General features: G+C 38.8%; 1 protein-coding gene across 1 annotated transcript; it reads left to right on the forward strand.

The window, feature by feature from the left end:
• The first annotated feature begins 518 nt into the window (after positions 1-518).
• On the forward strand, positions 519-27,383 carry bin1b (bridging integrator 1b). The gene is made up of 19 exons (XM_087835954.1): positions 519-936; positions 11,610-11,690; positions 12,163-12,217; positions 15,063-15,157; positions 15,570-15,605; positions 16,680-16,775; positions 18,489-18,596; positions 19,034-19,126; positions 20,239-20,324; positions 20,411-20,486; positions 20,565-20,620; positions 20,725-20,769; positions 21,437-21,479; positions 21,932-22,081; positions 23,925-23,945; positions 24,218-24,478; positions 24,712-24,765; positions 24,895-24,996; positions 26,076-27,383. Exons 1-19 carry the CDS (start codon positions 856-858, stop codon positions 26,175-26,177), a joined length of 1,641 nt encoding a protein of 546 aa, XP_087692080.1. The 5' UTR covers positions 519-855; the 3' UTR covers positions 26,178-27,383.

Below are 27,383 nucleotides of genomic sequence, written 5' to 3' on the forward strand. Positions count from 1 at the left end.
TCTGTTCTGGTCTAGTAATAAAAATATGCTTCATGAAACGTCTCAGGTGGAGATTTACACATATTTTATGTTCAGACACAATTCGTGCCCCCTTTCTTCAAAAGATGTCATAAACTCATATTTTTATTTAAGTTCATTATAATAACACTGCCAAACACACACAGTTACCCAGAAAAAAGGACAAAAAACACTCTGAGAGACTAAATTAGATGCACAACACATCCTCAAGACACCTGTCTTCAGGTGCGGAGGTTTTACCTGGACGCGCCTTTACTGACACCTGCTGGCTGCTCACAAAAGAAGCAGGTGAGCTTTGTCAGCTCTCGTGTCTGTCGGTGTATTTCTGCCGCTGATGAATGTGCGGCCTTCCGAGGGGGCATCGGGGCTGATTTAGCGCTCGCATCTGACATAAAACCCGCTCCGTGCGCATAAATAGGGCCGTGCGTAAAGACGGCAACACAACTGTTGCGCGTATGCAACAGTTGTCGGCTAATAATATCAGCCTGCTGCGCCTTTAAGAGGATGACTGAGGGGAAACTTAATATCTCTCCATATCGAGCCCAAGTGTGTCTATCAATTATCAGTTAGAATCGAGAGCAGGACGATTTCTGAATCTGTTCCTCCTTGTTCACCAAACTGTTCAGTTTTTCTGTTTTGGTTTTACTAAACGCAAATTGGATTAAATTACGCATTGCACCTTTAAGAAGCTGTCAGCAGGATTAGAGTTACGCACAGCGAGCCAAGTGTCCCTCTGAAGGGGTTTTACGCACCGTCGGCATCCAGAAGAGGCACAACTTAAGCCGCACTTCTCCTTCTTCGCTGGTCCTGACACCAAAGGGGAGTCCCACGCGCGACATGGCCGAGATAGGGAAAGGGGTCACCGCCGGGAAACTGGCCATCAACGTCCAGAAGAGGCTTACCAGAGCGCAGGAGAAGGTAAGAGTGGTCAACTTTTCATTCAGCCGATCAGCACAGGAGGCTCGCATGGCAGCGGGACACAGTGTCCTGGCGTGAAACAGGATCCCATAACTTTGTACCTTCAAACGAGGGAGAGTTAACGGACTACAAAAAAGGTTTTCTCTAAGGAAAGTTTCAGTTTGGATCAGCCTGTCCCATTAAATCGACTGCCGCGTCGTAATATATTCACCAAACATCCAAACCGCATGCAACTGTATTTCATAAAATATTAAGAGATTTAAAACCTTTTTAATAGCATCTTAAATTCCACAGTATTAATAAATGAAAACCTTGAGTTAAAAGTAGGGCCTGGGATGGCCCTTCCCCTGAAATTTGATTTGAAATTTGATCGCTCCCCCTCAAACTTTTGTTGTCATGTCAGGGCAACTTAGCCACAAGTTACAGAAGGACAAAATGGTCCAAATCCCCCTTTTTTGTTTTGGTGCATCCTTTTAAATGCTCTTTTCCAGATTATAAAAGCAAAACAATAAGTTTCTAGGCTTGAATGTAGCACAGTGACATTATTTCCACTCAGTAGAACAAAATGTATTTCCAGGTGGAACCAGACTGCTCTTTGTTCCTTTGTTCCTCCAGGTTGAATCTTTACTTTTGCCCTGTTTCCTGAATTACTAAAAAAAAAGCACTTTAAATAGTTTTTACAGTATATGAGGTAAAATCTCCAGTAGCATGAAAGACCTCTTAAAAGGCTTTTAACTCTTAATTAGGTGGAAACTATAAACTGTAGATAAAAGATGGATGCAACCACTTTGACATCACCCAATTGTTTGGAGCCTTTTGAACCCTGAATGTTAGCATTTAAGCTGTTTCCATTGTGTTTTTAGGAGGCCAGAATTACCATATATGGATGAGAAGTTTGAATGCTGGGTTATTATCAAACACTGGCAAGCTATGTAGAGTTTAAGGTGGTTTTAAGGGGTAAAAATTCCATATATCATGGAAGCCATCTGTGATTTGTAGTGCTCTAATATCTTTAACTAATGTGAAAGTCCAGTGTAGCCAATGAATGGGTTTAAAAACGGTCCAAAATCATATACAAGGGTGCTCTTTGTGGTTAACACCCATTACAATAAATGTCAATCAGCTAATCATTTACTTACTATATTTATCACTCAACTGTTTGCTATTAATGGCAAACCGCAGAGTTATATTAAGAGTCTGTAACATATCAAATTGGATCCACTGTACTGTAGAATTTAAAAAGAGTTTAAAATAAACCCCAGAGGTGATTCTCGTGGTTAAAACCCATTTAAACTCCTCACAGTAGATTGAGGGGTTTGCCAAATATAAGCAAGTTAATCCCTTATTCATCAGTCATGGGTCGATTTATGGCACAGTTAGAATACAGTTCAGTGATAGTCTTAAACACATTTGAAATTAAGGTAAAAATCAGGTGGTTGTGGTATTTAAATAACAATTATCAAACTGCAATATCTCAAAAGTACTTTCAATGGTTTAAACTATAGTTTAGATAGGCTTAAGGGGTAAACTGTCAATAGTTTGGAAGCCACCAGTTACTTAATTAAATAGAGCATTTGAGATAAAAACAATATGGATCCAATAGACTGCTTCATATTTAGGTATTTTAGATAAAGGGGTTTAAGGCACAGAAGAAAGTTGATGTATGAAGTATTTTAAATCAACGAAATTATTTATACATGCCAGCTACCAGACTGTAATATATCAGAGTGCTTTAAATATACTTAAGGCACAATTGAAAGTGTTTTATGGGGTAACATCTGAGCCATTGGGATAAATTCCTAATTTGGGGGAACTAATAGATTGTTTTATATAAGCGTGTTTTCATTAGGTTTTAAACAAGTTAAAGGCCAATTTTACATTTAGAAATGCCCCTTTGTGATTAAAATCCTTTAAAATTCCTTAAAATAGATTGAGGGGTTTGTCGCAAACCCCTCAGCTCGGAATTTATGGAATGTGACTGTTGAATAACATTTAATAATATTAAAATATTTTAAATAAAGAAAGTTGTAAAGTATTTCTAAAATATGTCAAATCTGTCTTTTAAGGAGGTTAACAGTATTTCATTGTGATAATTTTTTGTCACCGTGCTTGTAATTGGTTTTTGGGGAGCAATCTAGGTGCCACTTTAAAAGGCTTTAAAGTCTTTCATTAAAAACAGAAAGAAAAGAGAGAAAATGGTTGTAAAAGTGACCAAATGAAACCTGATCAACAGTCTGTGTTCAGCTCTGAGTTATTATTGTCTGCACTAATCACTCTTCTTACTTAAGCCTGCTGAGGTCTTAACCTGTAATCACCTCAGGGCCACACCAGGAGTGCTGTCAGTCAGTCGGTCGTAGAGATTTCACACATACTGTAAATCTCAGTTGCTGTGTCTTCAAGATTTCCTCCCCAAAATGACACAAGCGTGCAGCCACAGTCACTTTTAAATCTAGCCACCACAAACCTTTTGAAGCCATTTTAGTTTTTGAGTCCTAAAAGTTAAATTAATTTCCTCAAAATATAAACACAACAAATTGTTCTTGAAAATCAGGACCAGAAATTGGGTGAAGAAGTTGTTCAGTGTTGGTAGTAGGGAACTGTGTTAGCTTAGCATAAAGAATAAGGACACAGGCCGACAGCAATTTATTCAGTTGAGCAACACAGATCACACATTTTTATTGTCAGGTTTGACTTTGCTTAATCTTCTGCTGAGTGTTACGTGTCAGTGGTGAGAAAAATATAATGTATGGTCCTGGAAACGCAACAGGAGCTCTCCAGAAAGACCGTAGCTTTCAGTTTTCTACATTTTTGTTTGCATATTTGTGACACTTTAATGTTTCAGATCATCCAAAACATTTTAATATCAGACAAAGATAACCAGAGCAATTACAAAATGCAGTTTTTAAATGTTGACTTCATTTATTAAGGGAAAAATATTTTCCAAACCCACCTGCCCCGGTGTGCAAAAGTAATTGCCCCCAATACCTGATAACTTGTCGCATCACACTTGGCACCAAGAACTGCAATAAATTGTTTTCATCAGGTAAAGATTTTAAAAGCTGAGTGAAAGTGGGTAAATTGGCATACAAATAAAACTCAGATCTGGAAAGAGCCTGATCTGCATTTGTTTATGTTCTGTCATGTTCTCCTGTTGCAGTGGTGGATGTTTATATTAATCATGCTCAAATTTTCAGATAATGAGATCAGTCTATGCATAAGTAGCTCTGAAAACCAAAAGCTCAGATGACAGACTGCCCTAATTTCTACATTTCACACAGTTATTTTCTGCTTATGGATCCATGTAATGTAACACATACCATGGTCATCTAAACCACAGAAGCCCCACCCATTTGCTGTTTGAACCTTCTGTTTGTGAGGAGTAACAAGTCAGAAGAAAACTTTCTTAAAGAGGGAGGAGCTCAGATGGCTTGTTTCAGACAGAGGATGCACTGAGGGAGTGTGGAATAAGATGAATAAGGATTATTTCAAATTGGGACTCATGCAAAGCCCAGGTAAAAAGGATAAAGAGCTGGAAAGGATCAGAATAGGTCCTGATCTTTCTTTTCTGCAGTGGTTTAATGACAGGGACCTATAGCTCGCATGTTCTGTTCTGCTTTGGGATGCCACCCAAGATTTGCTGTCCTGACTCCTCAGGAAATAAAGGAGCAGCTGAAAATTTGGATGAAATATGACTATTTGAGACTCAAGGAAATGTGTTTAGCTTTGTTAGAGTGTGCATAAAGTGCACCCGAAGATCATGGGATCCAAAACATAAACCAGTTTAACCTGAGGGGAACATAAATGTGTAATTAAATTTGTTGTTATTTTGTCTAGTAGACGCCAACATCAAGCAGCTGGAGTCAGTAGGAGTCCTCCACTGAGGAACACGAATAGAATAACAAAATAACTTCTTATGTTGGGAAAAAGTTTGTCTCATATAACAATAAAGTTTAAAATGAAATTACATGTCATTATATTAAAAATGCAGCAAATATGTTTTTCGTACTTTTTCATAGCAACACTGGCTATATGGATGCATAATTTAAATGGTGCTGCCCTTCTGCTGTTTGAGCCACCAGAGCCTGATTGATCATTTCTCTTGAATGGACTTCAAATAGCAGCCGCTGCCACTGTCGCTCGCTGCTGAATGAAATGGCATCCATGCATCCATGCATTCAGACACGGGGACACATGTTCCCCGTGTCTGAATGGGAGAGCTTATTTAGGTGGAGGGTACTCTTTAAAAATCAGTAATAGTAATCAAGTTAAAATATCAGCACAGGGGTTTTTTATCCAGCTGCAGCAAACTTGATTTGATTGATAAAGTGGCTTTAATTTCTAAAGCTGTGGTCTGTCAATACACCTGATCAGCGAGTGAAATTTTATTATATCCAGATCCAACATTCAGCTCAAACACCAATAAATGAAGCAAGCAGACAATGAATTATACCTCAAAGTCAAATTAATCAAATCAAGAGTATTTGTTAAATTGTTTAAAATGGTTTAATAACTATTTTTTATGATTTTATTTTCTAAAAAACGAAAATACCAGCACATATGAAAGTCCAGTCAACTTTCTTAATAATATTTATGGTACACGGTTACCAAAAAGTCTTTGGCTGATTTCAGTGTCCAAGAAGAAAACATAGTGGATTGCATTTTAAAACACAGGAAATACGCAGTTTGTTTTCTGGAAATTCATCTTGGCATTCATGCAGCAGAAGAAATCAGAAAGACGGCAGCTTTTTCTGTCCCTGAGCTTTCAGTCCTTGAGCTGTGGTGCGGTGAGTAAAGAGGAAGGTCAGAGTATCATCTTCCCGCTGAAGGCTGGCAGCGGAGGCGGAGGGGAGGAGGGAGGGGCTGGCTTCAGCTGTCTGTCTGCTGGCACGCTGCCCTCCACGCTCGCTTTACGTTGTTAAACTCCAGTGTCTGTCCTCCCATCCACAGCAGAGAGATCAGACTGCTTTAAATATGCAGACCAAAATCCTGCAGGTTGAAACTTTACTTGAAGCAAAGGAAGAAGAGACGCTTGTAAAACTGACTGATTCTTATACACTCAAAAAATATGAATGTCCAAATCGGTTACTTTGTGCGTGTAAATTTTACATCTAATATTGTTACATATGTACAACTTAATGGAATTTGGTATATATTCAGTTTATAACAAGCATATTCTCTTTAATTATTCATTATTTAAAATAAATAAATAAAACCTTGATTTAATATATTTCAAATGCATTTTACTTAAATGTTTATGTTTAAAAAATAATATTTTTTGATGTACTATAAAAATACATAAACCTCAAATGTATACACCGACAGAAAACCACCTGTTGCATTAGCATTATGAGCATGCTAGATACGATTAAAGCTTACTACAGTTAATTGAGCCATTAACCAGTCAGCTGCAACTATTCACATCAAGCTGTGCTAAGCAGGAATATAAATCGAACACTACTCTGTTATTCTCTCTGTTCTTGCTCTGTTTTTGTTCTTCACCACTTCAGGTGGGAAATATCTGGTCTTAAGCTCCTAAAATCTTCTGGCTAGATCACTGTTTCCAAAAGCAACTCTGGGCAGATAGAAAATGGTGCAAAGCTTTACAGAAATGACCCCTTAAGTCATCCTTTCTGCTGCAGACAAAGATATGGAAGATTAAAAGCTAAAAAAGCAAAACAAAGACACTTTTTGTCATTGATGAGTCAAGATTTTGCACTTGTATCTCAAACTGTTGAGGGACTAACTGAAAATTCTGAGAAAATACTGCTTAAAAGCTTAAATTTAAAGACACACACACTCTACTGCTGCACTTTGGGTTCGACTCGGGTCCCGGCCGGGTGCACAGTAATAATTTGATTCGGACCAGCTGGCCCAACAATCCGGAGACTTTCCTGGGTGCCGCCATGACTGTCATAGTGATATAATATCATCCAGTCAGCTGTGATGAATAGCATGCTGGGAAAATTCCCCACAGATGAATCTGGGTGAGCGTAGTGGCAGTGGAGGTGGTGCTCTTTAGAAAACAGCTGGAGACCTGTTGTGGCACTTGGAGTCAAAGTGGACGCAACCTGTGACACCAACCAGTGCCCTAATGTTTTGTCGACGCCCCCACCTGAGCTCCCTTCACCTCACCGAATGAAAACTTTATCCCAAATCTCTTCCTAAACTGCTCTACATGGATAGTTATTCCCACCTTTAAGTAATTTTGTCAAACTGCCTGAACTAGTTCAAGTTCAGTGCTACTTTAGTTTAAAAAAAATGGGCTAAATACTGATCATTGGTTCAGTTTTCCATAGTGGTACCATACCAACTTTATTTAAGCCCAAGAAAAGATTTATTCATCACTTTTATTCATCACAGTTATTCCAGCATTTATTCAATTTAAAACATCAGCTACTCACTCTGTGATTTGAAAGTTTGTTGGTTTTCTGAACTGTGTCTGTTTGTACGTGGTTGCTTTAAAGACCTCAGTCACCATTTTCTTGTGAATGCTTGAGGCTCAGGTTTCAAAAGCCTTATTGCAGGATCTGGGCTATGATTGAAAACGCTGTTTTCAGGTTTTGAGGCTCTGGACTTGATAAAACAAAAGATTTGACTCTAAATTGCATTTGGAGTTAGGAAACAGACTGACAACCAATATAGTCAAAAGGAAAAGATACAGCAAAATACTGTGATTACAGAATGGGCAATAAGAATGAGGCATTAAAAAGCATTTCAATTTCCATGAAACTGCTTTAAAAATGCAATGTTAATAGAACTGTTACCTAATGATAACCTAATAATGTGGTTATTCATAATAATAATAACAAGAAGAAGAAGAATAACTAGAATAATTGCTTCATGTGCACCTCCATCAAGCAGTCATGTCCAGAACTTTAGGATCTAAAATATAATTTTTCATTCTTTTCTACATTTGTGCTTCTTATCAGCAAATCAGCCCTTACCAAAGGCCTTCATCATGGTCGTCTTCATCTTTGGCTTTTGGCCATGAAATTCTAATCAGTTCACCCTCCGGTCTAAAGAGTAAATTTAAAATGTTTACATCGGACTGAAGAAAGACAAATACTCTGATTTTTATTTTCATATTTTTAAAATATGAAATTTAGAGTTGTTATAAGAAATAATGGAGAAATAACACAAAAATGATTTTAAGTGTTTTCATATTAATTTATAGTTTCCTTCCTTCTATTGAATTTTAAAGAATAATGAAAATAATATCAACAATAAATAAATCACAGTAATTAAAAGACGAAATTCAAAATATACTAAAAATTTAGAGACACTAAATGTTTTAAAATGTGTTTTTCTTTTGCTAAAATGTTACAAAAAAACAAAAATAAAACCAGAATGTGAGATTTTTAAATGAAGTATTTAAATGTTAACGTAATTTATCTAGATAAAAAATAACGAAACAAAATTAGTTTATCTTACAAATTAATGCCTAATAATAAGTCCACTAATTTTAGCTCTCTAAAATTAGTAATTGGATTCCAAACTTACCAAACCTCGAAGTCGCCCTGCTTGGCTTGAACACTTGTCCTCCCTCCCAGGACTCCCAGCATGCCTTGCTGCTATGGGTGGGGCTCATGGGAGGGTGAATCTATATTTAGCTGCCCCTGGACCTCCTCCTCGTCACTCTTAATACCCCTCAAACTCCCTCTGTGTGTGCTCCGGGTGTATTTTGGGGAGGTTGAAACTCAACACCAATATGCAGTGGACAGTTATGACACACATTTGTACATCTGTCTTTGCGAGGACGTTATGCTGCTGTGATCATGAGCCGAAACCTAAGACTAAGTCCTGAAACAGGTCTTTGGAGGTTTGTCCCACTACGAGGACTGACCAAAGTGTCCTGATGTAGTTGGAGATTTGCACAGGTCCTCGCAAAGATAGATAAACCAGCACAGTCACGAACCATTACAGAGCAAAACTCGGGTTTGATTCATGATTTTTTTTTTCTCTACTGACTTGAATGGACCATGACTTTTACGCTTTTCTTCAGCGTGCATGTTTTAGATGAAGAACAAGTTTTTCCGGATGTGTGATGATTATATTCTTGGAGAGTTATAAACAGACTAGTGGGGAAGTCCCCTCTGAGTGTTGATGCTGGTTTGTGTATCCGTCACAGGATTAGGGCGGCAGGTGGCGGAGGTGGAGGTGGTGTGGATGCTCGTCCATGTGCTTGCAGTCAGTCATCTGATCAGATTAGCTGCTGACCTTCAACTAACAACAGAAGAAAAAAACTGAAGCCAAAAGAACCTGAAAGATGTCACTTATACTTTTCATTACTAAGAAATTCAGTAAATAAATGATACATTTCTTGTTTAAATTACCTTTTGAACAAAATAAGAAACTATAAAATAAAAGCACTTGTAGAAACAAATTCAGAAAGTAAGGGAAACATTTAAAAACTATCTAGAAAATATAACTGACCAATAACAGAATCTGTTTAGAAAAGATCAAACAAAAAAAAACCCAAAACATACAAAAATCCAGAAATTCAATTATTATTAATATTAAAATTAATTTAAAAAATCAATTTAATTAAAATCATTAGAAAATAAAACTAAAAATATATTTATATGAAACATAAAACAATACATAAATAAAAAGTAGCAAACATTATATAGAAAGAAAATTGAAAAACGTTGTCGGGTCACAGGCCACAGAGGCTTTGACCTTTGACCTCACACATGCTGACTCTGCCCTAATTTTAAAAAATGCCATAGCTGAAGTGAATTCTCTTCTAAAGATGTCTCACACACAGCACTCAGATGTATTGTGATACAGCTGGTTCATGACTTATAGAAGGACTGGAACATGAATGTGTTCTCACTGCTTTGTTGCCATCAGTTTGCTTCTATCTGCTTTAAATTTCAGCTTTTTGTTTGTTTTGTTTGGGGGGTTTTTTCACTGCTTTGCATTTACATTTAGTTGTTTTTTATTATTTTTCATTGGTTTGTGTCATTTGCAGTTTATTTTTAGTCCATTTATTTCTCTGTCTGTGCTCAGCTTGAATCTCTCTTGGGTTATTATATGTCTCTTTCCTGTCATTTAGTTTCTGTTTGCTGTAGTTTTTGAATTTGTGTCTATTTTTTCATATTTTTAGTTGTTTTGTAAAAAGTTTGCTTCACTTTGCGCTTGTTTAGTATTTTGATGTGCATCTCTTTTTGTTGTTTTGTATCCTTTGGGAATTTTTCTGGAAATTTTTCTTTTCTTTCTGGTTATTCTCTTTCACTTCATTTTTGCATCTCTTGTCTTGCTTTGGGTGTTTTTCATATTTTGGCATGCTGTTTGGCTTTGGCAGCAAACATTTGGCAGGTTTTTCATGAGCACAAACACACATACTCAACTCTACTGGTCAACCCTCAAATGCATCTTTCTTACAAATGTGGCACCATCTGAAGCAATGTTACAACAAATAAATAGTCGACCAAACAGTAATGTCCTTAATTCTTACATGTGGTCCCTTTTTGTCTCTGCTTCTGCTTTTGCACCTGTCTTTAAAATTTTCTCTGTCCTTTTTGGTCATTTTTCATTTTTATTCTGGTTACTAAACATTTTTTCTTTACAGTTATTTAGTTTGTACTTTAGTTTTCTTGGTTATTTTCTGTCTGTTTTTTTCTGTTTCAAATGTGGTCATGTTTTGTGTCCATGAAAAAAAATTCATATATCCTTTTTTGGGTTATTTTGCATTTCATGTAAACAGGAACTATTTGGCTTAATTTTTCTTCATGTTTGTTTGTGGGTGTTTTTGCCTCTTTCTATTTATGTTAAATGTATAGTTTTGCATTTTTTTGTATCGTACTGTGATGCATTTGCATCTCTTCCAGGTTGTTTTGTGCTCATTTTATATGTGTTTATGTGTATTTTGGGGGGTTTTTTGGTGTGTAACTTCCAGAGGGTGCATTAGGGAATCCTGTACTACCCAATTCTTACCTGGGTACATTGCCATGGTAACTAATGGTGTGCATACCTAATCTTCTTGGAGCGGGTTGTAATGAGCATGACATCACTGCGTACTGTGCAATCAAGTCCCAGGTGTAATATTTCCTGGAGAATATTTTGGACCTCTTTACAATTGACTGTGAGGGTCTAAAGTTTTTTTTTCAATAACATCTAATGTCTTTGTATTTCCCTGTTGAGCATCAGTAACAAAGGTAAAATCATCTATTTGTACTTGTGGACTTTCTGTCAAATTTGCAAATTGAGCCTATATTTGAAAATTCTTGTATTCTTTACCATTAAACACCACAAACACCACAAAGGCTGCAACTGAATGAATTTATGGGTATATGGTATGTTGAACCTACTATTTAGTAAACGGCTTTCCAACATGAAATTTAAAGTGAAATTTAAAGTGATTCACTAGCACACAGGTCCCCTTAAGTCCTTGGGCTCCATGGATTTGCTGTGTAAACTTGTTTTCGTCCTTCCAGGACTAAACACCCTAATCCTAATTCTGAGTTCAAGCTGAAATTTAAAAACAAGTTTTAACTCAGATGTCCTCTCTGAAGCTGACACACACAGCTGGTGTTAACCACAGACGTCAACTGGCTATGACAGTGGCCTGAAAATAGACCGCTACATACCTCCACTTATAGATCTAAAATAGCCACAGAAATAAAATGTGTGACTAGATCAATCACCGTGTCCTCTTGTGTTCTCTGCAGGTCTTGCAGAAGCTTGGCAAAGCAGATGAGACCCGAGATGTTGTCTTTGAGGAGATGGTGGCCAACTTCAACAAGCAGATGGTTTGGAGACATTTTTAACTTCCGCACCTCTGATGCTGCTGATGCCCATAAACTGCACTTGTTAATGTCGTAACATATTTTATCATAGTGCTTTATTTTAGTTTATCCTCTAATTAGCATTTATAAATAAATCTGCTTAGTAGTTTAATTAGATTAATAATAGTTGTTGCAACTCTTGTAATTTTCCAGTTAACATTAGTGCTGGGCAGCATAGAAGAAACATAACATATTAAACTAAAGTTAAACCAAAGGTCATAGGCTTTTTAGCATCCCTAGCACCTCAACAGTGACTTCCTGTGTGATTTACCCTTCACAATAAAGTAACGCATTGTACTTTCTGTTTCAGTGGGGGTTTTTTTGCTTGAATTTTATAATTGCTTTTACTAATTGTAGTTTTCATTTTTATTTCCATTCAATTTTTGTTTTTTGTTTTAAACATTGTTGTTGTTGCTCACTGTGCTTCCTGTTTCAGGGAGAAGGCACCAAACTGCAGAAGGACCTGAAAGCGTACCTGGCAGCAGTGAAAAGTAAGTTGGCAAAAAGGCTACATGCTGTGCTTTAACATGTATCATAGCGAAGCACCTAGTTTGTTTGATGCTGAACTCTCCAGTCGGTTCATATCACTTGTTAAGTCAATTGTAACCAAAACATGCTGCACACAGACACATTTATTATGGTTTCTTGAAGCTTTCATATAGTCTGTCTTTACAAACATTTGTGAAAGAATGGGTCCTTCTAAAGAGCTCACTGAATTTGAGCCTGGCTGCAACAGCATGTCACCATTACAACAACTCAGTTTGTATGTCTGTGAAGGTTCTCAGTCATCCAGGTCATCGTAGTCAAAGGAGCTTGCAAAGAAAAGCGTCTGGACTTCTTTAAGTTACTTGAAGACGTTTCACCTCTCATCCGAGAGGCTTCTTCAGTTCTAAGGTCAAATGGTGGAGAGTCCCAGATATAACCCTAGTGGGAGTGTCCCCCCACAGAGGGACAAAAGGACCCCCTGATGATCCTCTAATCGCCTGAGCCAAGGTGTGGAACTGGGTGTGGGTCCCAATCAGCCAGAGTTTCGGGTGAGTTCATTGTGAAACCTGGCCCCACCTTATCATGCGAATTCCTGAGGTCAGATGGCCCAGGGTGTGAGTGGGCGTTAAGATTGATTTAAAAAGATTGATTAAGATTGATTGAAAAAAGATTGATTTAAAAAGGACAAAATCATTGACCGCCTTACTTATCGCCGCCTTTACCCAGGGGATGCCATACCCTGCATTTACGGACTTCCAAAAATCCACAAGGAAGCTGTCCCACTCAGACCCATAGTCAGTAGCATAAACTCAGCCACTTATAACATTGCAAAACACCTTGCTACCATCCTTGCTCCTCTCGTGGGGAACACCCCACATCACATCAAGAACTCCACCGACTTCACTGACAAGGTCCAGAAACTTACCCTGGATCCAGATGAAACCATAGTGTCCTTTGATGTAGTCTCTCTCTTCACTTGCATACCCACCACGGAGGCAGTGGAGACTGTCAGAAAACGACTACAAGAAGACAGCTCCTTGGAGGACAGGACCAACTTCACACCCGATCAGATTTGCACACTGTTAGACCTCTGCCTCACCACTACATATTTCAAATACAACGAAGGCTATTACAGACAAAAACATGGCTGTGCCATGGGCTCCCCCGTGTCACCTATTGTAGCCAACCTTTACATGGAGGAAGTGGAAAGGAAGGCTCTTGGCTCTTTCAAAGGAAGAGTACCCAGCCACTGGTACAGATATGTAGACGACACCTGGGTCAAAATCAAGACACAAGAAGTGGAATCCTTCACTGCGCACATCAACGCTGTGGATAAAAACATCAAGTTCACCAGGGAAGACACGAAGGATGACTGTTTGCCTTTCTTGGACTGCGCTGTGCACATTGAAGAGAATGGCAACCTCAACATCGAAGTTTACCGGAAGCCCACACACACGGACCAGTACCTCCTGTTTGACTCCCATCACCCTCTGGAACACAAACTTGGAGTAATTAGGACCCTACACCACCGGGCAGAACATGTTCCCTCTAAGCCTGAAGGGAAAAAGAAGGAACACACACATGTAAAGGAAGCACTCAAAACGTGCGGCTATCCTAAATGGGCGTTTTTAAAGTCAGCAAAGAGGCACAGAAAAGAAGATCAGACACCAGCGAGGGAGGATAAGAAGGACAGACGCAACAACATTGTCATCCCCTATGTAGCCGGTGTATCAGAGAAACTCAGGAGGGTTTTCTCCAAGCATGACATCCCGGTGTACTTCAGACCCAGCAACACACTCAGACAAAAACTGGTTCACCCGAAAGACAAAACGCCAAAACACAGACTTAACAATGTGGTGTATGCTGTACAGTGCAGCGAGGAATGCCCAGACCTCTACATTGGAGAGACCAAACAGCCACTTCACAAGCGCATGGCACAACACAGAAGAGCCACCTCCACAGGACAAGATTCAGCTGTCCATCTGCATCTTAAGCATAAAGGACACTCTTTCGAGGATGCCAATGTTCTCATTTTGGACAGAGAGGACAGATGGTTTGAAAGAGGAGTGAAAGAAGCATCTATGTCCACTGTGAGCGACCATCTTTGAACAGAGGCGGTGGTTTACGACACCAACTCTCTGCCATCTATAATCCAGTTTTGAGATCCCTTCCCAGACGCCTTAACGCCCACTCACATCCTGGGCCATCTGACCTCAGGAATTCGCATGATAAGGTGGGGCCAGGTTTCACAATGAACTCACCCGAAACTCTGGCTGATTGGGACCCACACCCAGTTCCACACCTTGGCTCAGGCGATTAGAGGATCATCAGGGGGTCCTTTTGTCCCTCTGTGGGGGGACACTCCCACTAGGGTTATATCTGGGACTCTCCACCATTTGACCTTAGAACTGAAGAAGCCTCTCGGATGAGAGGTGAAACATCTTCAAGTAACTTAAAGAAGTCCAGACGCTTTTCTTTGCAAGCTCCTTTGACAACTCAGTTTGTAGATACTCCACAATCAACTGTGAGTGCGGTTACTGCAAACCGGAAGTGTGTAGGAACAACACAACTCAGCCACAAAGAGACAGTATTTAATTGACTAGTGGACTAGTTGTACATGTTTCTACTACAAAGAGATGTTAAGTGACCAAAAAATATGGATCAAAGTGATAATAAAGACACAAAAAAACAGACTCAACACGAGAATCCTGCAGAGATAACCAAAACAACAAGAGACAAGCAATACTATGAGAAACAAAACAAAATGTAAAATTACAATCAAGAGCGTAAATTATTTTTCTCTGGTCATCTTGTGTGTAATTATGTGTGTTTTTTCTGTTTATGTTTCAGCCATGCATGACGCGTCGCGGCGGTTGCAGGACTGTCTGGCGGACATGTACGAACCGGACTGGTTTGGCAAAGAGGAGATGGACGCGTTGGCTGAGGTGAGAAAGGAAATAAAAACATCTCACCCGAACTGCTCTCTTCTCTGTAACAGCATCCGTTCATTAGCTAAATGATATAGCTGTTTGATTATAACAAAAATATCATAAAAATTTCAGTCTATGGAGGGCCATAACCACCAAAATAAAACAAATAAACAAATAAACAAACAAATAATAAAGATGCTATTCCACCAAATATGAAAAAGAAATATAAAACACTTGTGTTTCTGTTTATCTATTTATTTACTTATTTATGTGTTCAATAATTTTTAAAAGGTGGCTGTGGTCCTCCATACATTACTGTATTTCTCTTGTGTGACTCTTTCTTCGATGGCTTTTTCTTCTTTTTCTTCCCGCTAACATACTTAATTTCTTTTTCTTAACTGCATGGCTCTCTCCTTCCACCCTGAAGGAGTTGATAGAGAAGGAGATGGACATTAACCTGGAGGTAAAATATAGAAAACTTTGAGTGTGTCCCACAGATCTCATCAGGACAGATTGTTTTAAAAATCAAAACAGAGAGAAAATGTCTTTACTTCTACCAAAAAGCTCAGACTGGTGAGCTTCTTGAATTTTTAAACATATGACCGATGGAAAGTAAAAGCTTAAAACTAATTCTGGTGATCATTGTGGGACACGCTGGTGAAGTAGGGGCTTTTAGTTTGGTTTTAGTGTAGACTCTTTAACAGACTTTACTGTAGCGACATATCCAGAAACAACCTAGAATAGCTGTCTGAAAAGCATTTAGGATCACTTTATTCTGGTCGGTAGCGGATATTTAATAGTATGCAAATCATCAGAAAGACTGAAAAACAACGGCCAATAACCATTTAACAGGCAAAACAACAACAACTAAACACTGTGTAAAAACTGTGAGCAGCACTCTAAACTGTAGCTGTTCAATGAACAGGATTTCAAGGAAGTACAGGAAACATTCAGGAAAAGCTGGGAGTTGATATGGATTTCCAGTTTACTTTAGTTTTACAAGCCGAGAAAGCTGGGAGCACATGGGTCCAGATGAGCCTTTCAAAGTAAATGAGCAGTGACCTGCATAAATGCAAATGCAAGGCAGTTTACAGGTTGTTAACCTCTGGAAATCAGATCCATTTTACACTTGTTTACAGGTTAAAAAATGGTGTTTTTGTGCAATAAATAGACACAGAGGACACCAAATTAAGTGCCAACCTTTGGAGAGGCAGTACTTTGGATAGCCACTAGAGACTGGCTCCAAAGTGAGTCAGTCCCCAGAGCATGTTAAAATGTGCACCTTCACAACAGAAATGAGCATGTTTGCAGCCCTCTACCAATGGCATTTTGGTCTTTGTCTTAATATTAATTTAAAAAAGGCCACAGTTACAGTTACTATTATACCACTATAAAAGAAAAAAAAAAAGCAGGTCCCCAAAAATCATCTACAAATTAAAATGTCAGAAAAAATAGAAGAATAAGTGCTGTGGAGGATGTAAGAGTGAGTAAAAAAAAAGAAAAGTAGATGTTTATGTAATTGTGTTATGTGTTTCAGGATACAGACACAATGTGGTTGGATTACCATCAGAGCATCACGGACAAATCTCTGCAGAACATGGATATGTACCTGTCTCAGTTTCCTGACATCAAGGTGAGCGTGTTTCTGAAAATTAACCACAGGACAAAAACAACTGCACATGTTGGCTTTTCTAAATAAAAGGTGTTTGTCATACTGTGTTTGAATGAAATGCAGTGTTTGAAAGATTATCAAACACCCGCTGAACTTGCAAGTGGATAATAAAAATCTGTTTAGTGTGTAGACGCACTGGGATTTAATTTGAAAATCCTCTTTTCTTGAAACTTTAAAAACTGATAATTTGCTCCTATGTTAAAGACATCTCTTACACATGTAAACACTACATGATGTTTGTTGACAATCTTGTGCTGATTCTTATATAGTATTTCCAAAAGTCTTGAGCCACCCCTCATTTCTTTACCTTTTGCGCTCATTGAACCAGACGTTGTAGTAATTCCTTAAAGTGCTCTTGAGCAATATTTCTCCAGGTTTTCCGAAGATCTTTCAGTGTCCTAAGTGTTCCTTAGGACATTGGCTGTTTTTTCACTCATTTACATTCAAGTCATTGTACCTGATCACTTTCAGAGGAATGTTTTTTTTCTGTTTCAAACATACAAAAGATTCCTAAGTCAAAGGACAATCCAGTGCTGTGTCTGCACATAACAGATAACTTAGCAAAGAACCAGATTTAAATGGAATCTTTAGGCACTTTGTTACTAGCAGCTTGATGCAAAAACATCATTTGTTCCCATTTCTTCAGCTGAATCTATGAAAAATGTCAAACTGTGTTAAAATAGTATATTTGTATCAACAAGCTGATTCCCAAAGAACTATTAATTCAAGGCTTGGCATATCTCAGCATGGTGTGCAGTGTGTCTTTAAAAAATTTGAGGAAACTGGACAAGTCGAGGACAAAAGAAGAAGTCTTAGATCTAAAAACTGTCTCTGTCCTGTCCGTAAGAAACAGTAAAAAATAAAATCCAGCAAAGATCTGATTCAGGACATGTGAGATGCATCCAGACTTTAAGCTGATGATCTACTGTTCACTGAAGCCTCATCAGAAATGGTCTCAGTGGAAGGCTGGCTATCGAGAAGCCATTTTTAATGAAGGCAAACAGGGAGAAAAGGGTGAGGTATGAAAATTACACAAGAGCTGGACTGAACTGAAAATCAGTGGAAACAGATCTGATGGATTGATTAATCCAAAGCATTGTATGTTTGGAGAAGATCAGCAGAGAGGTACAACAGTGAGTGCCTACAGCCATCTGTAAAACACGGTGGAGGCTCTGTCATGGTTTGAGCTGCATTTCAGTCAATGGTGTTGGAGATCTTGTTAAAATTGATGAATTAAGAACTCGGAAATGTACCATCAGATTTTAATCCACCATGCAAAACCATCTGAAAGCATTCAATTGGCAACAGCTTCATTTTTCAGCATGATAGTGATCCCAAACACACTGCCAATGCAGTAAAATCATATCTGGAAATAAAAACACACAGTGGAGCACTATCAGTCATGGATTGGCCTCGACAGAGCACGGACCTCAACATTATTGAAGCAGTGTGGGATCATGTTGACAGAGAACAGACCAAATGTTGACTTATAGAATTGTACAAACTCTGTTTTTGCCCTAAATGCTGTATTTACATGTATGTTTGCACGTTTCAATAAACATGTCTCTATTTCCTCACAAAACATAAATAAAATAAGGGCTGAGTTGATACTTTTGCACAGTATTGTATGACATTAAACCCTTTAAACATATTTAAAGCTGTGTTCTCCTGCAGGCTCGTATAGCAAAGCGCGACAGGAAGTTGGTGGACTTTGACAGCGCACGCCATCACTTCACCTCCTTGCAGAAAGGCAAAAAGAAGGATGAGGCCAAGATCGCCAAGGTAACCGTCACTGAGAGTGTGTGCACGTTTGTGTGTGTTTGAGCATGTTTAATGGAACAGTTCAGAGTCTTTGGCTGAAGGTGGACTGACTTTTTTATGTTATATGTAATGGCATCATCAATGTGTGAAGGCAAAAGGTAAATCTTGTATTTGACCTAATCATATTTTACTTATGTACTAATCAGCAAAAGTTCCTCATCATACTGCAGGAGCACAGCACTCACAGAGGGTTAAAAAAACACTGGTCCTTACACCACCTCGAGTCAAAGGATCAAAATGACTGTTTAACTAATTAGTGTTTGTTAAACTCGTGGAACCTCTCGCTAACTAAATCCTCATTAACATGTTTGCATTTGTCTTGAATTCTGGTTTGCTTTCTTCTCCTCCCTCTCTCTCTCTCTCTCTGTCTCTCTCTCTTGCATGGTGTGTGTGGTTAGCCAGCAGCCCTGTTGGAGATGGCGGCTCCCAGCTGGGCTCAGGGTTTGATATCAGCTCACCAGGTGGCTCAGACTAACCTCTCCTACAACCAGGTGAAACTCTGGTTCATCACTGACAACCCCCTCCTCACCTTGAAAACTGTAACCCAGGTCCTTTGACATGATCAGCATTGTGAAGCGTGGAGTTATTTCACAGCAACTTGTGACAGACAAGTCGTCAGCCAGTGAGTCAGCTGGGATTCTCCCAGCATCAGATCGATGCTGCCAGATCTGTCGGATACTGCCGGAGTACAAGAAAAGCAGAGGCCTCTGAGAAAAGTAAACAAAGTCGTAGAACTTGTTACTGTTGCTGCATTTCTCGTCTTCCTACTAGCACAGTATTGTAGATGACGTAAAAGATTGAGACCTCAGGTCCTATCCACATACTGTAGGTCTTTTGAGAAATGCCACTTCTTTAAATGTTTTGCCCTGCGTCATCATTGTGTAAAACAAGGATTTTCTCAAAAGTGTATGTGTTTATCTGCTTTTTATACATCAGTCTGTGTGTTGTGTTATTGTTGTTATGCCAACATTGGCCAACATTTATATACAGCTCGATTTAGATGGGCACACAGTGCATTGTGTGCTCTTGTCAGTTCAAATAGCAATTCTTTAGCCAACAGGCATATCCTGGGTGTTTCTTCTTTCTGACTCTAATAGTGACCATAATTTACAATTAATTTGGTGTTTTATGCAGTATGACCTGAGACTAGCGACTGAGACCTCAGACTCACCAGGAAAGTGACTTAGTGAGGTCATAAAGCCCCCCCCCCCCCCCTTCCCACACACACCCCACCCCTACTGCCCTCTAGAACAAAAACTCTTCCGTGGTGGTTTCACTTTTCAGACCTGGAAGCTACATTGATCTGTGGTTACTCATTAAAATGACTCTGCTGATCATGTCTGCAGGCCTTAATTTTAATTTGATTCCCAGTCAGCAGTGTTTGCATTCTGCTTGTGTCATCTATACCCTCGCAGTAGCTCCTGTATGAAACCCTGTATTTGCCTGCATGCTTGTGTGCTTATGGAAAACTCTATTTATTTAGAGATGTGTTAAAGACATTGAAATTTGCCATTATTAAGTGTGTGTGTGTGTGTGTGTGTGTGTGTGTGTGTGTGTGTGTGTGTGTGTGTGTGTGTGTGTGTGTGTGTGTGTGTGTGTGTAGGCGGAGGAGGATTTGGGCCGAGCTCAGAAAATTTTTGAGGAGCTGAATGTGGAGTTACAGGACGAGCTTCCGGCACTCTGGGACAGGTCAAAAACTGTCATCTTCTTCATCTAAATCTTTTTTGACACCTTAGATCAAATTTTTAAAAATGTGCGTGCGTGTGTGTTTGTAGGCGTGTTGGCGTCTATGTTAACACATTCCAGAGCCTGGCAGGTCATCGGGAGAAGTTCCACAAAGAAATGAGCAAAGTGAGTCAAACTAACTGATCACATTGAAGTGAACGCTGATCAGTTTGTAATCGACACGCCCTCTGTGCGTCTCCACAGCTCAGTGAAAACCTGAATGACATCATGACCAAACTGGAGGAGCAGAGGCAAATCAAGTAAGCTTATAATATAAAGTTATAATAATAATAATTTTTTAAAAAAGATCAACAACATGCAAAGGAAAGGAGAGTAATGTCCATCACGATGCCCCCTGCTGCAGAAAAGGTGCTACTGCAGCGTCAAAGACAGAAGACTGTGCAAAGAGGTAAAATCTGTTGCTCTTTAAGGCGTCACCTGGTGGGAAACAAGCTGATGAGCATGAGTGTTCTTCATGCAACCACCTGATTCATGTCTGAAGATTGAAGTGATGCATGTGCTTGATTCTGGCTACAGACTGTATATAAAAGATGGGCACAACATCCTCCTGCTTTTCTGGTTGATTATCATGTTCACTGACTCAGAGGTGCTAAAATATAGAATAATAACATATAGTATCTATATAGTACAAAAGCATTTATCTAAACTGTGCAGGAGTTTTCAGGTGCTTCCACCAGCCTAGATTGGAACCTGTATGTGGGCATCCCTCCATCTCTACATTGCAAGTACACATTAGAAATTCAGCCAAACTGTTAGTAATAATGAAGAAGCTGTGACCTTTTAAATCACATTAAATACTTCCTATTTGTGTTGTTTGATACCCGATAACCAAAGTCTGTGATGTCATGTGCACGCTTTTGAAATCGTGATACAGAGGTTCGTTTAAAGTTCATTGCTGCCTTCTTGTGGACAGACCTCAGAACTGCATGTATGGTTTAAATTCTTTTAATGTTTTATTATTTGTGCAGAGTAATTTCCTGCTCAGGTCCTCCCTTGTTTTTCCTCTCCCCCTCATTTTTCTCTCTCTTTCTTTGTCTCTTTTTGTCTTGTCTCAGTGAGGGAGCCAACCACAGTGAGTCGGCCAGCTCAGCACCAAAGGTAAAATGAAAAAATAAAAAACTAAATAATCCCCAAACACCCTAAACTGAATGTTAAAAGGTTTCATAAAATCTTAAAATGTCAAAAAAATAAGATGAATCCTTTTTTTTTTTTTAATGTAACAAATCATTAGAGGAAGTTTTGCTGTAAACGTCTCTTTAAAATCAACTTAAAATGTGATTAAAATGATCTTTGTCTCTATGGATGTTTGAATGTATTTGCACTTTAATTAGATTGTCAGTTGTTAGTTAGTATTTCATTTTTATGATGATTAACAAACACTAACAAACAAATTTGTGAGAAAATGAATTCCCTAACCTCTAAAGCAACATCATATTACACGCACACACACACGCATTACTTCTGTTTACTACCATGCCTGTGTATCCCTCACTGCTTTTGCATGTGTACGGTGCTGTGTGATTTTGATTTAACGCCTCCTGGATGTACAGAGGTCTGCTCCGCCTCCTGGCCCACCTCCCAGTCGGCCTCCACCAAGAATGACGCCATCTCCGAACCAGCAACAGCAAAATGTCAGCCCATTTGAGGATGAGCCCTCAGTGCATGACACTAACACAGACTCCACGACCACGACGCTGCAGGTCAGGCTGACTGCAAAATGTCTATGTTCTGGGTATCCTGTATGACTTTGACAGAAATACCTTGTTAGACTAGGTCGGGGAAGATAGGAAGATAAAGTCACTACTAAGTAAAACACACTGATATGTGTTTCCATTATTGACAGGAAACTCGAGTTTTACGGTATCTGAGTGAGGGGGAAAAAAGGCCTGGGGTAAAGCCCTGAGGAACAACGTAATCCCAAACCTCATTCAAAATCACTGTTAACTTAGTCTTAATGTTAGTGTTATCTTTGGTAATAAAGTGTATCCCTGCAGAAAAACAAATGCAGACTGAAAATGACAATGTCAAAATGGCACCTTATTTACTAATCTAATAAAAAAACAACACAGCGCAGCACAAAGAAGGAAGGAAAAGTTTAAATCTACAAACACAGAGAATCAGTAGAAGAAAACAAAGCATATACAACAATGGCCTGATAAAGACTGACATAAAAACACCAGAATCTAACCTTCAAAATAAAACAGGAAGTAAAGTGAAATAGGGAATAAGGTTTAACTTTAGAGTGACCCTGACAGACGGGCACATCGGAGGTACACGAAAAAGGAAAAAAGTTCACTCTTTAAAATTATGAATACTGATAAATTACAAAGTTTGAAATTACAAATGCATTCATTATAAAGTACCCTCATGACCCACCTGCAGTAACTTTAAGATCCTCTAGGGTGCAGCAGCAGCATAGACTTGAGGAGTCGCTGGTTTAAAAGAACATCAGCATCACTTAAATCATCAGACGCTAGCAAATGTAAACAGTCTCCACTTTTACACGTCCCTAACATGGATTTGGTGTGTGTGTGTGTGTGTGTGTGTGTGTGTGTGTGTGTGTGTGTGTGTGTGTGTGTGTGTGTGTGTGTGTGTGTGTGTGTGTGTGTGTGAAGCAGTGTGAGCCCTGGTCAGGGGTGAACCTGCTGGACTGGGATGTGGATGTATTTCAGGCCGTTACCTGTACAGCTCCCCAGGTGGGTGTGCTTTGCCCAGGTAAAGGGATTGTGTTTAAGTTAAACCCGAGCTCAACCTGAGGCCCTTTGCCTCCACTTTCCACCCCAACACTATCTAAGGCAAAAGGCTCAAAAAGTTTATGTAAAAATAAATACATTAATTAATGGTGCAAAAAGAAAAATGTAGGGTACCGTTCAGAAGTGCGGCTGTTGTAATTACCACTTACAGCTAAATCTGAAAAGCTTAGAAGTAAAAATAAATAAATAAATAAAATTCTGACTGCATGTAACTGCAGTCTCTTGGTGTGTGTTTGGGCTTTATTTGGAAAGATCTAACCTCTTCACTGCATGTCTAAGTTCTTCCAGCTTTGCTTTGCATGCAGATCGACTGACTGGTGATGTTCATTGATTTTTGACAATAGAGGGATATCCTGGAAATGTCTTTGCTGTTCTGTAAACATTTTCATGCATTCAGCTGGTTCTCCTTTGTTGTCTTTGTTTTGGATTTAGTATTTATTAGCTCTTTCCCATCAAACAAAAACAGGCTGAGAAGGCTTTGAGGATGACTTTGATTAAAAGTGGTTAAAAAGCGACGATTGAAAAAAACCTCGAATGGCAATACCAGATTTAGCCCAAAAACAGTGATTGGTGCTTATAGGGTTCTCTCAAGGTTCATAATGCAAGCAAATAACAGATTAGTGCATCAACAGTTTATGCAATGTGTTTGGTTTTTGAAGTTTGGCTTAGTTTATTCTTTTAAAAGGGGGCTAAATCACATGAATTGTGCACTTGCATGAATCGTTGTGAAAAAGATTCTTTGTACTCTTCTGTCTCACTGCTTGTCTCAATTCTTACTGCTCCATGCAAGGAGGCATCATGGGACTCATGGGTAAGCATGGGTTCTTTATGTTTTAATTAAGGGCTCTCTTAGAAAACCACAACTACACTTTTTTTTTTCTTACATTTTTCTGTATTTGTGGACTATGAAATAAGCTCTTCAATTCTTCCTTTCATGCTATAAAACCTTCCTTTTTAATGCCCTGCACAACCCTCTTACACTCTTTAAACCCAAATGCTCCTCTGCCACCCTCATCCATCCACCTACCCAACCTTTATGCTTACAAACCTGTCACAATGCTCCACAACGCTTGACCTTTATAGCAAGAACAGACTGCCACAGAGGTTGAACAGCAGTATGATGATGACCAGTACCAAGAAGAAGCCCAAGGTGGATGGGATTACAGCCAAAGCAACGCCCAAAGTTATAGTCAGCCTGGCTGGGATGAGGCAGAGACGGCGGTGGGTGAGGAGGGCTGGATTGACGACACAGACTATGTGGCTCAGCCATACACCGAGCCCAACTGGGACAACGACGGTGCCAATGTGGAACAGGGGGGCTGGGGTGATGATCAATACACACAGGTAGAGTTGGATGGATTGGGGCAGGTGGGACCTCAGCTAGATGCTGAAAAGTCAAGAATCCCTCAAATCTGGGGAAAGCACCCTAAAAAGCCATCTTCCTGATCTTCTTTTCTTCCACTTTGTTCTACTTTTTACTCTATCATACTTCTAACCTTTCTATTATTAACCAAATGGAGCATTTCAAAGACTTCCTGAATTATATATCTCGATTTTTCTGTGTATTGTTGGTCCAGAGTGCGGTGACCAATGGCTCAGATGGCGAACTCCCTCCAGGGTTCCTCTACAAGGTAAGTGAACCAAATTTTTATGCTTAATTACAGGAAGGTAACATCCTGCACCTTCTAAAAAGATTCAGTTTTACAGACTTCATATGCAAATCAGATGTAAATGGGAAACGTTTGTTTTGTTTTCTCCAGGTGAAAGCGGTACACGACTATGCTGCTACTGATGGTGATGAGCTGGAACTGAAGATGGGAGACCTGGTGTTGGTTTTGGCCTTTGACAACCCAGATGAACAGGTCAGTTTAAGTGGACTCATTCTGCTTATTTCAGCTTCTTGTTTTTATTCTTGCACTACACTAGAGTAGCTTTGCATGATCCACAGTTCAAAATAACTCTTTTTTTATCCTATACCGGAACCCATCAGTTTGCTCTCTGTCTGAAACAAGCTGATTTAGATCCTCCTCCATGTGTCATCTTTCTTTCGTTAGCAGCCCCTCGGAAACAAAAGGTTTGAACAGCAGATGGTGTGCCTGAGATGACTATATAGCACACACGGGCAAAATACAGCTTTAGCATGTCCTGCTATTGAGCTCCTCATCTTGTGAAATTGACTCCAACGCCACCATGTTGAACTGCAGCTCATAGCGTCAATAAGCTCAGCTTAACGACACATTATCAAACATTTTCTGGAAAAAAAACATTCAAGTTTGATTTAAAGTGACTAGCCACGTCTACTCAAACTTGAGGATTTAAAAGCATCTCACCACATCTTTTACTCTAGAACACTTTAGTGGTTCATGGTCGACTTGATGACTGTAAGGTGTCCAGGTCCTGTGGGCGGCAACGGTTGCTTCTCTGTGATCATTGCTGCTGTCTTTCTCTCTTTGGCATTGTGTTAACACACTCCTGAATGCTCATGAGTAAAGCAGCAAACTACCCAAACTTCTGCGTTCATAGAGATGTTCATACTTATTGGTTGAATTTTAGATGTACTTTTTTTTTCTTAGATGAATAATAACAATTTTACAAGTCATTTATGTAGTTTACCTGAGGCTGTATTTACCAAATTTTAAACCCTGCTAAAGACCAGGATGCTTTTTTACTAGTAGTACCTTCTTTTTACCATCACTATACATGACAGGAAAAGGTTATCTGACTTGTCTTTGAATTTATATTGAGGCATTTTCTTTTCTTTTTTTTCAGCTAAATATTTTTTACGCTTTGTGTTCCCCTTTGTATAATCTCTTTCTAGAGTTTTTTTTAATTGTAACATATTTTCCTGTGATTATTTTTGAGCTGTATGATGTAAAAAGAAAAATAGTTTCTATAAAACTTTTTTATGTTTAATCTTTGATTGTACTCTGTGTGTCTGTAGGATGATGGCTGGCTCATGGGCTTGAAGGAGTCTCACTGGTTTCAGAAGAAAGATATTTCAGCCAAAGGCGTTTTCCCCGAAAACTTCACCCAGAGGGTTTGAGGTTTACGCCACATGCAAAGTCTACTATTCATACAATTTCCTCAGATATCTTATCTGAGACAGAAGAAGTCATATCATCTTTACGTATCTACCTACACACCAAAATGTATTAACAAAACATGATTGGGTGCAAAAGTGTGTATTTAAAAAATGAATATATGTTAAAAGATGATGAAGAATTAGGCTTTATCCTTTATTGTGACTGTTTGGTAAACGATGTGCTAACATCTCAATCGAAATGTTGTCCTGAAATTTCTTTTTGTTTTGATTTTTAACTTACTGATTTCTTCTACTTTCGGTGAATCCAAACAAAACACAAAGTGGTTAAGTAAGTTAACATAAGTCATGGATGTACTGTACGGATGTCAAAATGTTTTCTTGTTTTTGGAAAAGTATGTTTTTAAAACATACTCCCTTGCATGAAGTGTTTCTTTGTATTTTCATTTTGTTTGTAATACAGCAAACACTGTGACACCAGGCGGGACCCTCCTCTGTGAAAACAAGGCTGTGATTATTCTAAAGTTACAGGAGTCCTCAAATAGAGCCCTGGAGAACACCACAAAGTTTATTTGCAGGGTTTCTGTCTTGCCTTGTCAAAATCTGTTTCAGTTTCTTGAGCTTGTAGGATTTTCAAAGGGAACAGTAGCTTTTAATTTATATTACTGGCCATTTTGAGGACATGAGATGACGTGAAGCTTACATTTTCTAATTCCCACATGGTTTTGTTTTGATTTTTTTTCTCTCTTCAATGATGAATGAAATGGTGAACCTTGCTATCAAACTCGGCTGTTTTTGTTTTTTTCCCTTAATGACACTTTTTTTTTTCCATATAAATTTGATTCTGAATGTCTGTGCTATCCGGACTTCACTTTTTAGCTGCTTAAGCACGTTTTCATCTTTTTTGAAGTATAAATAAGGATTTAATGTCACACTTTGTGTCCATGGAGTTCACAGAAAACTGAAAGTGAAAGATTTAAAGTTTGAAAACTCTGAGCCTTTCAGAAATCTGTGCAAAAGATATTTTTACACTGTGGAATAAATAAGGAACATTTAATAATGCAGCATTTGAAGGACGGAATCATCTTTATTAAAGGCCAATTAAACAATGTGTGTCCTGTTGTGTGATGCTTATTAGCCCTTTATTTAAAACCGCTCTGATGCCACTCACTGGTTTGGAGCTTTGTGCTTTGTGTGTTGTTGTGGAAA

The sequence above is a fragment of the Neolamprologus brichardi genome, chromosome 23 (genome assembly GCF_056152115.1).
Source record: "Neolamprologus brichardi isolate AB-2024 chromosome 23, ASM5615211v1, whole genome shotgun sequence".
Classification (NCBI taxonomy): Eukaryota; Metazoa; Chordata; class Actinopteri; order Cichliformes; family Cichlidae; genus Neolamprologus; species Neolamprologus brichardi.